Source organism: Lepisosteus oculatus, chromosome 3 (genome assembly GCF_040954835.1).
Source record: "Lepisosteus oculatus isolate fLepOcu1 chromosome 3, fLepOcu1.hap2, whole genome shotgun sequence".
NCBI lineage: Eukaryota > Metazoa > Chordata > Actinopteri > Semionotiformes > Lepisosteidae > Lepisosteus > Lepisosteus oculatus.
This window is the reverse complement of record NC_090698.1, coordinates 38778824-38793229: the sequence shown is the minus strand read 5'-3', so window position 1 is coordinate 38793229 and position 14406 is coordinate 38778824. Positions and strand designations below refer to the sequence as shown.

The 14406-nt window shown below is 35.1% G+C and overlaps 1 protein-coding gene across 1 annotated transcript in view; it reads left to right on the top strand.

Moving 5' to 3' along the window:
• itga1 (integrin, alpha 1) overlaps positions 1–13774 on the top strand; it is an 86991-nt gene extending 73217 nt beyond the window's left edge. The window contains exons 25-30 of the mRNA XM_015364102.2: positions 4858–4971; positions 6508–6612; positions 6803–6907; positions 6999–7094; positions 8630–8743; positions 9139–13774. Coding sequence (XP_015219588.1) covers positions 4858–4971; positions 6508–6612; positions 6803–6907; positions 6999–7094; positions 8630–8743; positions 9139–9192 — 588 coding nt within the window. The 3' untranslated portion in view covers positions 9193–13774. The remainder of the gene's footprint in view (positions 1–4857; positions 4972–6507; positions 6613–6802; positions 6908–6998; positions 7095–8629; positions 8744–9138) is intronic.
• Positions 13775–14406: the final 632 nt, after the last annotated feature.

Genomic DNA, 14406 nt, shown 5'->3' with positions numbered 1-14406 from the left:
GTTTACATCCCAGTTCAGAAAATCTATATTTTCTCTTAATCCAAATTTCAGCAACCAGTAATCGGCCAACAATTTAACTTTAAATTTAAAACTTTAAACCACATACCGTAATGTACAGTGCAGCACAGTCCAAAAACTTACTGGGAGGTTGTTTCTGTCAAAATTGGCGTGAGTCTGTGTATCTAGATGAATTATGATGGTTTCGTGATTAATGATTTCTTCGCGGAATTCTTTAAGTTAAACAAAGGAGGGAAGAAGGGTTATTTTTACAATTGCCAGTAACCGGAGAAATGCTTATTAATATGTTGAAACATACCATGGCAGTGAAGACAGATGTGTTACACCTTTAACTTCAAGTTTAAGTGAGCCAGCGAATCACTCTGTTGTTTACTAATGTTCACCGTCTAGATGCTGACATTCTTGTTACGCGAAATAAATAAATCATACAATAGTTAAATTAATTGGGCGCTTTGTTTTATTAACAGACACTCTGACTCAAACCTGTGTCATACAGCGATATAGATGAGGGTAATGTCACCCCCATTAAACAATGTGCTTTTTGCACAAATCCTGCTAAACTACAAGAGTTGCAGAAGGTGATGTACATTATTTACTGGAGCGTGGTTTAGTTCAAAGAAGAAAGTCCGTGGAGTTCCCCCTGTTAGTATAGTATAGTAACACATATGGCCACCATTGCAGGTTGTTCGAGCCGGCTTACCAGCGATGTGACATCACCACCCTTCCCTGTGAATAGCAGGGACCGCAGCCATCAGGCTGATGGGAGATTTCCCTTTAGCTCAAGTGGGGGTACCCTGTTGAATAACCCCGGAGGCCCGGGTTCGAGTCCCCGACGTTGGGGGGCTGACCTGAGGCGGCAGAGGCGAGGGTGCATACCCACGTGAACCCCGGAGCGCTACATTGGTGTCAGAAGCTGGGTGGGATGGCCCTTTGCCAAGGACGGCGATTAAGCGCGGGAAAGTGTAACGCATACGGCCACCATTGCAGGTTGTGCGAGCTGGCTTACCAGTGCGGTGACGTCACCGCCCTTCCCTGTGAATAGCAGGTACCGCAGCCATTGGGCTGATGGGAGATTTCCCTTTAGCTCAAGTGGCTGGGTCCCTGTTGAGTAATGCTGGAAGCCCGGGTTCGAGTCCCTGACAGTGTGGGGCCGACCTGACGCGGCAGAGGCTAGGGCGCATACCCACGTGAACCCTGGAGCACTACAGTATCAAACCTTGATGGAACATCATGGTTCTATACAGATTGCTGAAAAATGAACGCTGAAACTTCATGAGACATTGTATGTACTGTTTAACTATAATCAAGGACTGATGTGCTGTTCCCTTTTTGTAATAGGGTTATTCCCTGGAAATTAGACACAGGGAGGGCATGGAAAATGTTGTGTGGCTCTGCAGGAATTTTTCTGTTAACTTAAGAGTTATAGAGGAGACATGCTGTGTATCACCTCTTTTTATATTTGTTAAAATGTTCCAATTTAAATGAAATATGGAATATACTATTAATAATATTAATAATGAATGACCATGGATGAGCTGTAAACTGAAAAGTAACCTTTAGAGCTATCCTTTTGGCTATATTTTTTACATTGCCGGTTGTGTAAAAATAGTTTGTTATTATAGCTTGTTGTGAACGTGATGTGCCTTTCACCAACGAGAAATTTAACTTTAGATTAAGAATTTTTTTTCACACATACTGTACTGTAGTGGATTTGAAACAATACGGTCTTATACTGTATATACGGTATATTTATACAGTATACGAACACACTGCCATTCACTGCCCTGTGCGCTACTGTTTCGGTCTATCTGTGTATCTGACTTTATGGGATTCGTGACTAGGTGGTGACTAGCAGGTGAGACCCGGCAGGGGCAGGGAGGGGTGTTGTTTTGATTATACTGTGAATGAGTCCCTGAGGCATATCGTCCAGGTTTCAGAATTATGAAAAATACATCTTTGATGAGTTTGCACAAGAGAATAGGGGACCTTTTCAGAAATCGTGTGCTGTGCAAAGTAGGTGAATTTGACAAACAGCTAATGTTGCTTAAAGAATTTAAAATCGATATGACTGTACTGTCGCTCTCATGTAATTGAGCAGGAAGTCACCTTGCTGTCACAAGCGGCTCTGTTATAGTTTTGTTAACACACTGGAGCCTTTTGAATGGATTTTTATCACCTTCATCACCATTATTATTATTTATAGCCACATGGCATCCCTTTGAATTTTTAACACCTTTATCACCTTTGTCTGTCCATGGAGGTTCCCAGTACCCTGCTATGTGAACATGAATGTGAATTGAATATTTAAATACTGTGATATATACAATTAATATCCTGATTCAACCAGCTAAATACATATATCTATATCAATAAATTAATATTGTTAACAGCACTCAGAGACTTATTGGTAGTAAATTCCTCAAAAATTATGAAGCTCCATATTTCAGAAACGTCATGATTGCTACGCAAGGAAGGGAAACGTGACAATTTGTTACACTTATGATCAGGAGAAAAAAAAGTTGATTTTTTATTTATTTGTGGGTGCTGAAGTTGCACCCTTTGCAATGGCTGGATAGTTAAGCCTTCCAAATTGCTTTGTTGGTCAGTCCATGGTTGGTGGCTTCTTCTTGACATCTGACACTCCTCTGTTAGCTTAAATGATCATGAATGTCAAGTAAATATACTGTGATATATAAAATGAATAATGTAAACATCATATTTAAAGAAAATAAAAATGGTTGTAAAGTCAAGAACCGAGAGTTCAAGAAGGGAGCTGCATCAGCATGCCTAAGCTGCAAAGGAACAAGTAAAGGTTGGAATAACATGCTGAAAAGCATAGAAAAACACAGGTGTGAAGAATACAGAGTCCCAATTCAATTTCAGCCTAAACCTTCCCCCACATACCCTCCCCCCACTGCAATTAGGATATACACAAAGAAAGCACTATAAAATATACACTATAAAGCTTTATATGGTGAGGTGTTTTGCATACGTAGGAACAGTAATTCTCACATTATGATTCACTTACATTAGGGATCCACTTTATTCAAAATAAGGTTTCTAAAAATAAGGTTTCTGAAAATGGGACAAGGTACTAGATATTGTTTATATAAAAGTTGTGAAAATTTTCACAAATTGCGATATTTAAAATGCCTTTAAAAGACTTGTACAGTAAAGGCTTGTCTTGAATTGCCCCATTGGGATGCAGTATTTTGAATTTAGTTGAATTTAACCAGTTGAACTGTTTTTTACTCCCAATGTTGACAGTATTCACATTTGCTTATTCATATTTTCAATTTATTTATTGAACACATTGTGATATATAAAAATAAAATGTCAATATAATGTACATATACATAATGTAATAATCATTATTTAAAAAAATAGTCTTTATTTGTTAAAAGAAAAACACATGCCTTGACAAGGAATTAAACACTGACCTCCAGGTTCATAAGCAAGCACCTAATCCTAAACCAAAGTGAAATTTAGAAACAGAGCTGAAACAGACAGGTTAAAATGTTTCCAATGTAATCATGAGTGAATGAATCAAAGACATTGATGCAGATGTTTACAAAGAAAGTGCTATTTTTTACTGAAATAACGCCAGCAAGTATTCATAGAAAAGGTTAAAACATATAGCTTTTTACAAAGTATATAAACTTAATTCAGAACAAGCACGTAAAAAATGTTCCAAGATAACCACACTAAGTGACTGAGTTAAAGACTTTGATGCATATAATGTTTATAAATCAAGTGGAATACTGTTGTGTACTTTTTATTTAAGCTACCACTACCGGCCATATACAGTATGTATGATAGTATGTATAGTATGTGTAATATATTTCTATTCCTAAATGAATATCTTTTATGAGGATATAACATTCAGATCATGCTAGTGTTATTTTTATGCTCAGCTACCAAAATTTCCCTTTAGTTGTAAAATTCCATATGAAGATTTCATAATTAACGGATTTAAACATGCACTGTAAAGAGATTAAATAAAGCAATCATTTCACTAACAAGTAATGCACCACAAGTACCACAAGAGCCACCCGTCGATCATCTTTGGCCAGCGAACCATACTGCGGTCGCCTGTAGCTCAAATCCCATGGTACAGGGTTTTACCATGCATTTTGAATGGCTACATCTGTAGATATTGTGTGTGAGTTCCACCTTACGTCTTACAGGTCTAAAGCACTAGCAGCCAGGCCTGCTCTTTTGACAACTGAAATATAATGGATATTTCTAAGGGCTGAAGAGTCCAAAATTATTTAGTACATGCCATGCAGAACTTGTCAGAATCTGCTATCAGTTTTAGAGAGCAGGCTGTCTCAAAGTATTTTTATTGTATAGAAACCAGAATTACCTAACCTGCTCTCTTGTGTCTCTGTTAATTCACAATACATTTTGTCCACCTTTGAGGGGAAAAGTGAGGGTAGCTTTCAATTATAGAAGGTCTAGACCTGGGATTCTATTGCTGGAAATAATTTGTAAAGAGTAGTTTGTGTGTCGATGTGTTAAGTGTTGTAAATAACTACTCATTATTATTTTACATTTGTGCCTGTTTCACCATCTCACTGTAAGAAAACCATAGACATTGCATGATCTGCATGCATGGTTTTCATTCCTGGCTATAGAGGCATATTAGCCAGTATTTTAATTGACATTTACATTACAACTCCCCATTTACAGAATGCCTATTTATTTTACTATAATATAATGTTTTGGTAAAAAAATTTGAATGCCAAACTTCCTTTCCAGTATTGTTTCAAAATAATAACGACTTTTTCCATTAGTGAAAAATTATTAGGTTACTGTTTTTTGCTTTTCATTCAACAGATCCACAAAGAACCAAACTTGCCAATACCTTCTCTTAAAATGAATGTCACTTTTCCTTCTGAGTCTCTACACGAAAACATCCTACTGTATATGACACGTGTGGAAACTTCAGAGGTGAGTCTGAATATACATATATATTCTATTTATTCTAAATCATATCATTTACATTTTAAATAAAATATTTAGATTGATATGGAAGACATTACATTTTGTGGTTGAAATAAGCTTAGGTTTTAAAATGTTGTTATTCTATCATTTAACACACAAGTTAAAAATCACAATTTCCTTAACCGTATATGTTAAAATCGAAAATGGAGCTGTAAACCCCTTTCTCATGCTTAAAAGATGTATGAAGTGGGCCTCTTGAGTTCCTTCATTGGTACGTGACGCACACTTGAGCACAGGTTGAGCTCTATCTGATCTTGGGTCACATCTTTAACTGACCATGAGCAGCGACGCACATCTGGCTGAGTGCCTTCAAGGGTGGGGTGGGATTACTTAGCCAGAGAAGTCCCTGCAGCCCACCAGGCCCCTGCTGGGTTGTTTTTTTCTGTAAGGGGTGTGCAGCTACAGTATACAGACATTGTTTCTAGCAGCTTCATACCATAGTGAATCAGAAATAACAGATGACCAACTTCCTCTCCCCAGCAGCCCAGGGATATTGTTGTGTCCATGTATTTCCTGCCAGCATACAGGAAACAAATGTCTGTACTCAGGAATAAAGTAATTAAGAGTGTCTGTAAAATGAAAATTTTGATGTTAAGGCAATAATTATATGATACCTTTCCTAGACTTAACTTGTAATACAACTCCATCCAAAATAAAATTTAAAGAAGTCTGTCTTTTAGATCCATAGTATCCTCAATAAAGTAGTTCATGTGGAAGATATTCATTCACATAATTTAATATGTTATTGATTTTTTTACACAATACATTGTCAGATACAGTGTTAATACTGTAATTTGATGTGTATTTTTTTTACATTAAGCAACAGTTTTATTTTAAACTACATATTATACTACAGTATTTACTATATTTGTCAGTTTCTTTCCGTAAGCTACAATTTGTATATTCTGATATGGATTAATGGGTTTCATAACTAGCATGTTTTTCAAAACAACCGTTTTAGATTGTTAGTTTTTAAAAATAAACATATTTATTGTTTAGAAGTTTTCAGGCTGTTTTACTCAGTAACAGAAGCTGATCTGTAAATGAAACCAACTGTTATGTGTAACTTGATTAAAACATTAAAAAAACTTGCCCCACTTTACATTTTGCTCCACTTTTTTTCTTTCCACATATAACTAATTATTCAAAATGCTCATATTATGGTTTAAGTTAAATATTAGTGTTTTCCACAAGCACTGTATATTGTCTTTAGCTTCAGTAGTACTGTACCTTCATATATTTAGGTGCATACTGTAGATTAGGTACCTTCTCTGGAGCAAAATGCATTGTAAAATCTCCCATAAGGATTTACACATTGTATTTGTCTTGGTGATAAGATATACAGTACACTGCTTCACACTGAGTACAGCATCTCAACTATATAGGGAAAATAACTAATAACAGGCACAACAGATATAGCATGGAAAAACAGCATGACCCATTTTCATTTAGCTTGTATAATGAAGTTCTTTCATTTTTCAGAATGTGAAATGCAAAGATGTAAATTTGGTGAACCCATTGCATATTGGCTCAGAAAGACATTATACCCCTTCCCCTTACAAAGAAACTCTCAGCAGCTATGTTGTGGTAAGCCATAGTTTGTTTTTAACTTAAGAGCTGTTCTGTATTTGTAAAGTGTAGGTTTATTTGATAGTTTATACTACATGCAGTAGATCTTAAATGTATTCAATATCTATACAACAGTAAATTAAATATTTTTTGTGTTATATTAGGATTTTTTTTAATCCTGTCTTTTCTTCATTTTGTCTTCTTACAGGATTGTCAGTCTTTAAAATGTGCATCATTGTTATGTGATATAATCCCTGCAACTTCAACTCATGTGAACATCACACTGCGTGTCTGGAAGCCCACATTTGTTAAAGTAAATTTGATCTGAATAATTTATTTCACTTTGAACTAAATCAGTGTAGTGCAATATAATTACAGTGTGTGGTTTTCTTTGCTTCTTGTAGGCTGAATTCACTGATCTACAATTGCTTGTCCATGCTTTATTGAAACCTCGGGACACATCAATCACCATTCTGAACAAAGACAGTGTGAGCAGAATAGTAAGTATGCTTCAAAACAGTAGTTTTAATTCTAAACATTGTTTACCTAATGTCCAAAAATGTTGTTATATGCACTCACTTAGCTTTTTTGGTGACCTTCATAAATATATAAACATTTAGGAAATTGAATATCAAAATCAAAGCTTTTGGTCAGATTTCCTTTCTGGTAATACTTGTTTTTGCTGTACTACGCCTTTAGCAAAGGTAAAACAGAAATATCTAGAAGTCAACAAAACCCAAGCAGCAAATGACATGTGCTGTACATTAGATATTCAATATGCTGAAACCTTTTATCCTGATATTCAAAAATAGAGTAGTAGTCTAATGAAACTAAATAAATGAAGTTTATTTAGTTTTATTACATGCATAAAACCCATGAACAACAGGCGCCTCTCTATGTAGCTTTTATTGATCTATTGATCTATAAAAGACCTTTGACATGATTTGTAGAAAATTGGCTGTTTTCAAAATGTGTTTCAACAGTCTCCAGGTGCAGGGATTAAGTAGCTTCCATATTCACTTGCAAGCTTCATTCACAAGCTGCACTTGTATGACCCATGGAGCTCATGCCTCAAGATCAGTTGTGTTCTGTAAAGGCTGTGTTCGAGGACTAACTCAATAATGGGCTGTAATGCATAGGAGTAGGGTTAGGCTTAGTTCATAGCTCTTAACAGTGACAAAGTCAAACAAGAAAGTAGGAAAATCATTATTCCCACAGACAATTCCACAGTCAAAAAGAGAACTTTGTCCATACCTACTCAGTATATAAAAGTCAGGTCAAGACAGCTGCACTCACTATGGACAGCCATTAGAGAGTAAGGCTGAAGCCAGCAGGCAAGCCAGGAAGTAGAGTGTGTTCCAGCCTTCAGCCACTGTGTTCAATCCTTCTGTAGCCACTGCAGAAGGATTTGTCAGTCATGCATTGGATCTACTGTATCTATACACAATTACCAAACACCACTGATTGACAGACTAATTTTAACCTTTAACCTATTGTGATGTTGTATAGCCATGCTAAATACAGTGAATAGCTATGAGGAACATCTTTTTTCTTTATCTGCTTTGTAGTCTTCCAATTTAGCAATGGTGTTCCATTTCACGATGTCAAAGTTTTTAAAGGAATTTGTTTCTTTCTCTGGTCTTCTTTCAACTAGCTGTTCATATAAAAAGTGAATATGTGAGCATTCATACTGTATACCCTTCTTGTTCTTTTGTTCTGTAGTGATGCCTAATGTTGTCTGAAGCCTGTACCTTTTTAAAAACATTCCAATGGGAGTCATGTTAGCCATGTGAATGCCTCATTAATGAATATAAGGAATGCAGAAACCCTCAAAGGAAAATAACTTTTTTAATTAATTTAAGGCCTGAGGATCTTTACAATGAAAGACATTCACAGAAATCTTTGCTCCTGGGGTGTTCAGGGAGATACCTTTTTTCAGAATTAAATAGAAACAATGATAGAAATCATGTTATTATGTATACAAAATTTCTACTTTTAACATTTCCTTAAAACCGTTTTGTTTTTTTAATTTTAGGTAACAGTAAAGATATCAAAAGAATCTTTAGGTGGAATACCGCTCTGGCTTATAATACTGAGTATTCTCATAGGATTGCTGATATTGGCCCTTGTAATTTTTGCATTGTGGAAGGTCAGTATAAATCAAATCATACCTTTGCTTCTAAATAAGCTTATTGCAGCTGCTTTATTTTAGGAATATTAATTTTTCAAATAGTTTAGTTTTAATACATGGCAGTTGTAGAATTACATTTCATATTCTAGGTCCCTTTAGATGAGGGACTGGTGTCTCATGAAAAGTTGTGGTGCCAGCTGGTCCTGTCAATGGTAGGATTATTGTTGACCAAATGTCACAAGCTTTAAATGCAATAGAACGGTGGAATAATGAAATAAAACAGCAATAAAGACAGATCTTATCTATATAGTATCATATATTTCATGAGAAACAGCAGGTGATCTATATATTTATTCCCACTAAGCATATTTTGCATTTTTTTCTTATTTGAAACCTTCTCTTTTTCTCGACAGGCTGGATTTTTCAATAGACCACTAAAGGAAGCAACAAAAGAAGACATGAATTGAAAACAAATCAAATGTATTTACAATCTACTTCCTCAGGTCTGATTTACTTGCAACACCACTTGATACAGTAACTGCATTTGATCAACCAGCCAAAATTTTATAAATATTTTCTATATTTTACTTGCTGGTAATTAAGAATGCTGTATCATTGTGAGGATATCGCAAATGCTAACAAGTTTGCATAGTTTGAGAAATTATCAGAAAGCATGATGTTTGGTCTTTTCCATATCAAACTTTTGTGCCTCTACTTAATGTAAAAAAATGAATTCAGAAAAATGAATTTTAGATTAATTAAAAGTTTAGGGTATGAACATGGTATCCTTCTCACGTGTGCTGTGCTAATTTAGTCAAATGCTTTCAAATGAGTTAATTATATTTCTGTGCTTCTGAAGCAAAACTGTTACATTATTCAACACATAAGTGAAGAGTAGTATGTTTAAATACAGGATCTGGCATAATTTAAAAAGAAATCTGTTTTGTAAATGTAAATATAAGATCACTTTATGTCACGACCACCAACCTGCCCAGACCAGCCCCCAAGAGAACTAATCAGTACCAGCTGCAGAGCGATAATTACAAGCGCCGCCGCACTTGTTAACTCAACATCAGACACCCTACCGTGCGGCAGGCTGCACTATTTAAGCCTCTCCAACCCACATTTTGTTGCTCAGTATTGAGTAAACTCTTTGAGAGCTCTACCAAGCGATTTCTATACCCTGTGACTACCTGGATATTCGACTACCCTTTCGCCTTCAGACTTCGGATCTCGCCTTGCTACTCGGATTGTTTGCCACTTGTGTCTTTGCCGGATTTCTACTGTACCCTCTTTCCTCCCTTCGACCACGATATCGCCTCTCGACTTGGATTGTTTGCCACCTGTGTTTGCCCTGGTTTTCGACCTTCCTTTCTCCCTCTGACCACGAACTCATTCCTTGTATCAGATTGTTTGTTGCCGTGCCTCCCACCTACACCTGCGTCTGCACAGGACCCTTATCTCCTCTTCAGAGTATCCTTATATTTTATTAGCCATATACAATTTCTTGTATTAGGAATTTCTATCTTCACAAACCCCAGCTTGCTCTCCATGAGACACACAGACAGGAAGAGAAGCTTGGGGTCAGATCACAGGGTCAGCCATTTATACAGCACCCCTGGAGAAGTTGGGGTTAAGGGCCTTGCTCAGGGGCCCAACAGAGTAGGATTCCTCTGCTGGCCGTGAGATTTGAACCGGCAACCTTTCAGCTACAGGCGCAGATCCTTAGCCACAAAGCCACCGCCCCCAATATAATTCCAATTATTTCAGAAATAAATTTAATTTCTTTTTATTTATCAATTTTTACATCAGAATTTAGGATCAAAAATAAGCTTTAAAAAAACAGAGATCATGTCTTTTTATTATATTTTTATATAGTCTTTTTATTGTACTGTATGTCTGTTGATTAAGTTTCTTATGTAAAACCAGACCACAGCACATGTAGAGTGACATCTTTTGTTACACTATAATGCATTTTTTAAACATTCAGAGAAAAAAAATAATAAATTTGTTTGAAGGAACAGGAAAGTATGATTTCCCATGATCCTACTCAAAATACTGTATATGTAGTTCAAAATGCAACAGCAGTTAATTTTCACAAAGCCTGTGTAATTTGCTAGTCTACACAGAAAATCGAGTTCTTCGTCTATTTAGACGTCTTTTGCAGTCAGATAAGTGTTCAATAATCTGTCTTTGGAAAGCTGATGATAACTGAGTTTATTCAAATTGGTGGGTCAAAAAGCAGCTACAAATTAATCAGGTTCATTCATACTACAAGTAAAGTTACAAAGGAGAGGAGGGCATTCAGTCCATCTTCAGTATTATATTACAATAGTTACAATGAGGGAGAATTGCATTCAAAGTATTTCAAAATATTATTTCGGTCACTCGCTACATAGTCTTTTTTACACACAAAAATAAATAGCTATATGAGGTCTTCTAAGCTACCAGTGATCTAAAGAGTATGATGGTCATTTGTCCTCCTCGCCTTTGTGACCTTATGTTCTTAGTCTATTCAATGCCTCCACAGGTGTACACAATTCCCATTAGTTCTATATCAATGCTTCAGATAATTAAGTCACCTCTAGCTGTATGTGTCTTCTTTACTGTATTACAGAATAAGAGACAGAAAGCTATGCCTTATGCCATACAGTGTGTGTTTCTGTCCATCATCATAAATTCCTACAGTATGTACCTACCTTACAATGGGATCAGGGCACTTCTGAAAATGGATTTACATAAAACACCATTTATAACCTTTTTTGAAGATATGAATCAACTTTTATTCAAGAAACACGTTAAGCCTTTTCTGGAAGGATCCAAGTGAATCAGCTTAAACAGCATGGGTGTAGAACATAAAGAGTGAAAAAGATTTGTAGCGAGATTTAGGACTGTTTGGTGAAAACTGAACACTATCAGGTGCTTCTAGTGCAATGTAAAATATGCCATTGTGTGTGTTGATATAATACCAATTTGATTCAAATTAGCTGACTAGATTGTGTGCTTCTGATCATTGACTTATAAACCTGCATCCACCATTTTGTGTGTAATGGTAATGCTTGATACTTTACTGTACTTACTATACAGTTTCTTCAATTTCACAAAGATTTCCACTCTCTGAAAAACTAAACCTATCTCACACAATACAATCCTTTCTCTCCTACATTATGCTTAACAATAGATAAAATGCACGATACGTAGTTGTCACCTTATTTTGCTCATGAACATTGGCATGTGCTTCAGTCACAGGCAATATTTAACTCATCAGACCACTGGATTTTGTCAAAGAATTTTCAGACTTTTTTACTGGTACACTAGCAGACTGCACACACAGTACTTAGCTACGGAAGTGTACTGTATTTTCTTAAAAAGAGATTTGCAGCTTTGCCTGTCTGCATTCACAGATATCCTGTATGTTCCATGCAGACAGACTGTAGATTTTGAAGGCTTTCAAAAATTGTAGTCCTGCTTAGAAATTATATTTTACTTGGTCTCCTGGATCCAGGTGTACATTTATGCTTATTGACCACTTCAGTTTAAATTTAGTTTTGTGTATTATGATATTTCAGATTTCAGTATGTATGTAAATTCAGTATACCAAAAAAATCTAAAACTTCGCATTTGCAGTTTCCTCCTACTTGTGAAATAGAAGTATTGGTTTTGCTGTTGATTACTTTCCTGGTGTTTATGTAGGTAAACTGTTTAACTTTTTCATAATTTAATTTTTTAATGTTTTTACTTACATTAAATAGCATATTCTGTATTCTACCGAAACATACAGGAAATACACTTTATTATAAATTAAACTAAATGCTGTTAAATTCATACTTTAACAATGCACATGAGTTTATTTTTAACAGTAATTGAATGGAATATCAAAATAGAAAATTAACATGCAATTAATTAATTGTTTTACATTCTTCAAAATAGTAATAGAAAGAGAAATAGAATGTACTTTCATTCATGTTTTGGCTAAAGTCTTTCTGATGGTCTTACTTTGATGCCTGATTTGTAAATTCTATGATGTCCCAAGTCCAACAGTCATAAAAAGAGCATTTGTTTAGCACATTTTAGCAGTTCTGATGTTTAAAACATGTAAATAGTGCTAATAGTCTTATTCCACAATGTGGTATTTTGTATTCTGAATGAACAGAAAACAATTGGTACTTCTTTTTCATTATACAATTTTCTTACATGTCATCATGTGAAATTAATACATTAGGCTTATCAGTTTTTGTAAAATACATGCCTGCAGTACAGTGGATAATTTTGTAATGTGATTATTGATTGTCAAGCCATTTATTCTGTACAGTTTTTGATGGTTTTTATGATTCTAATTATTTTTCCTTTGACACAAATTCTGTACATATTTGTCCAATGTTCCAATGTTTTATGGTATTTTTACACTCAGTTGTTGGATTGGTGTGTTCTTTTTCCATTGCGTGGAATATGATTGTATTGAGAGTTTTGATAAAATGTTAATGATTTTGCACAAGTACGTTTTATAGTCTTCAAGGAAAAGAATATCATCACCACTGTTGCAAACATATGTAAACTTATAACAGCTATTATATATGTTGTAGTTCAGGTGGGTAGCTGCGTCAGGCTGCAAAGGAACAAGTAATAGGTTTATTCCATGCTGGAAAAAAAGAAGAAAGAAAGCACAACGTTTCAGCCGTGGAGCCTTCTTCAGGTGTTATTCAGTTTTCTTATGTCATCATCATGTGAAATTAATACATTAGGCTTTCCTACCTTAAGAAGGCTCCATGGCCAAAACGTTGTGTTTTCTTTCTTCTTTTTTTCAGCATGGAATAAACGTATTACTTGTTCCATTATAAATGTTGTGTGGAAATGATGTAAGTTGATCCTTGTTTGACACTATGAATCCAGGGGATGTTTATAATGAAAATATTAAACTATTGGTCATCTGCACTGTGTATCTGTTTTCAAATATAATGCACTGGTTTAACTTATGTACCTTCTACAGCACAGAAAAAATGTTATCACTGTAATTCTGTGAAAATGTTTTAATAAAAACACAAAAAAATACTGTATTTGTTTCTTACTATTTCTGTTTTCTACAAAGTAATACATTTGTCTTTTCAGTTTTTAATCGGTAAATGAATGTAGTGTTCCATCAAAGATTTTTTTATATTTAATGCCATAGTGCACTGCTATAGAGTTTAAATCAATAACATGTGGGACATTTGTGTTCCATTGATTCATTAAAAGAAAGGTTATGTAGACATCTTTTAAAACAGTATTTCGAAATCTGAAAAAAAATGTAATTTCACTAACAGATTAAGTAACACAAGAATATATATATATACTTTATTACAAAAACAATGTGTATGTGAAACAAAGACCCCAACCATTAAAAGGGGAGGTATCAGAAACAGATGTCAAGTTACAAGAAATAATTGAGGTGAGCTTTGCTTGCAAATGACTAGGCACAATTTTAAAGTGAAGTGAACCAAGCTTAGCCCAAAAAATATTGGTGTCCCTTTAAGTTATGTCATCTGCTATGGATAGCTAATGATTTTATAATCTTCCCATAGTAAGAGCATGATGGTGTTTCCAAAGCTTTATCAAATATGTGTGTAAGCAAGGCTCAGCAAAGCAAATATATGGACCAATCTTTGGTGTTTTAGGGGATTATTGCACAGTGAGATACAGGAGAT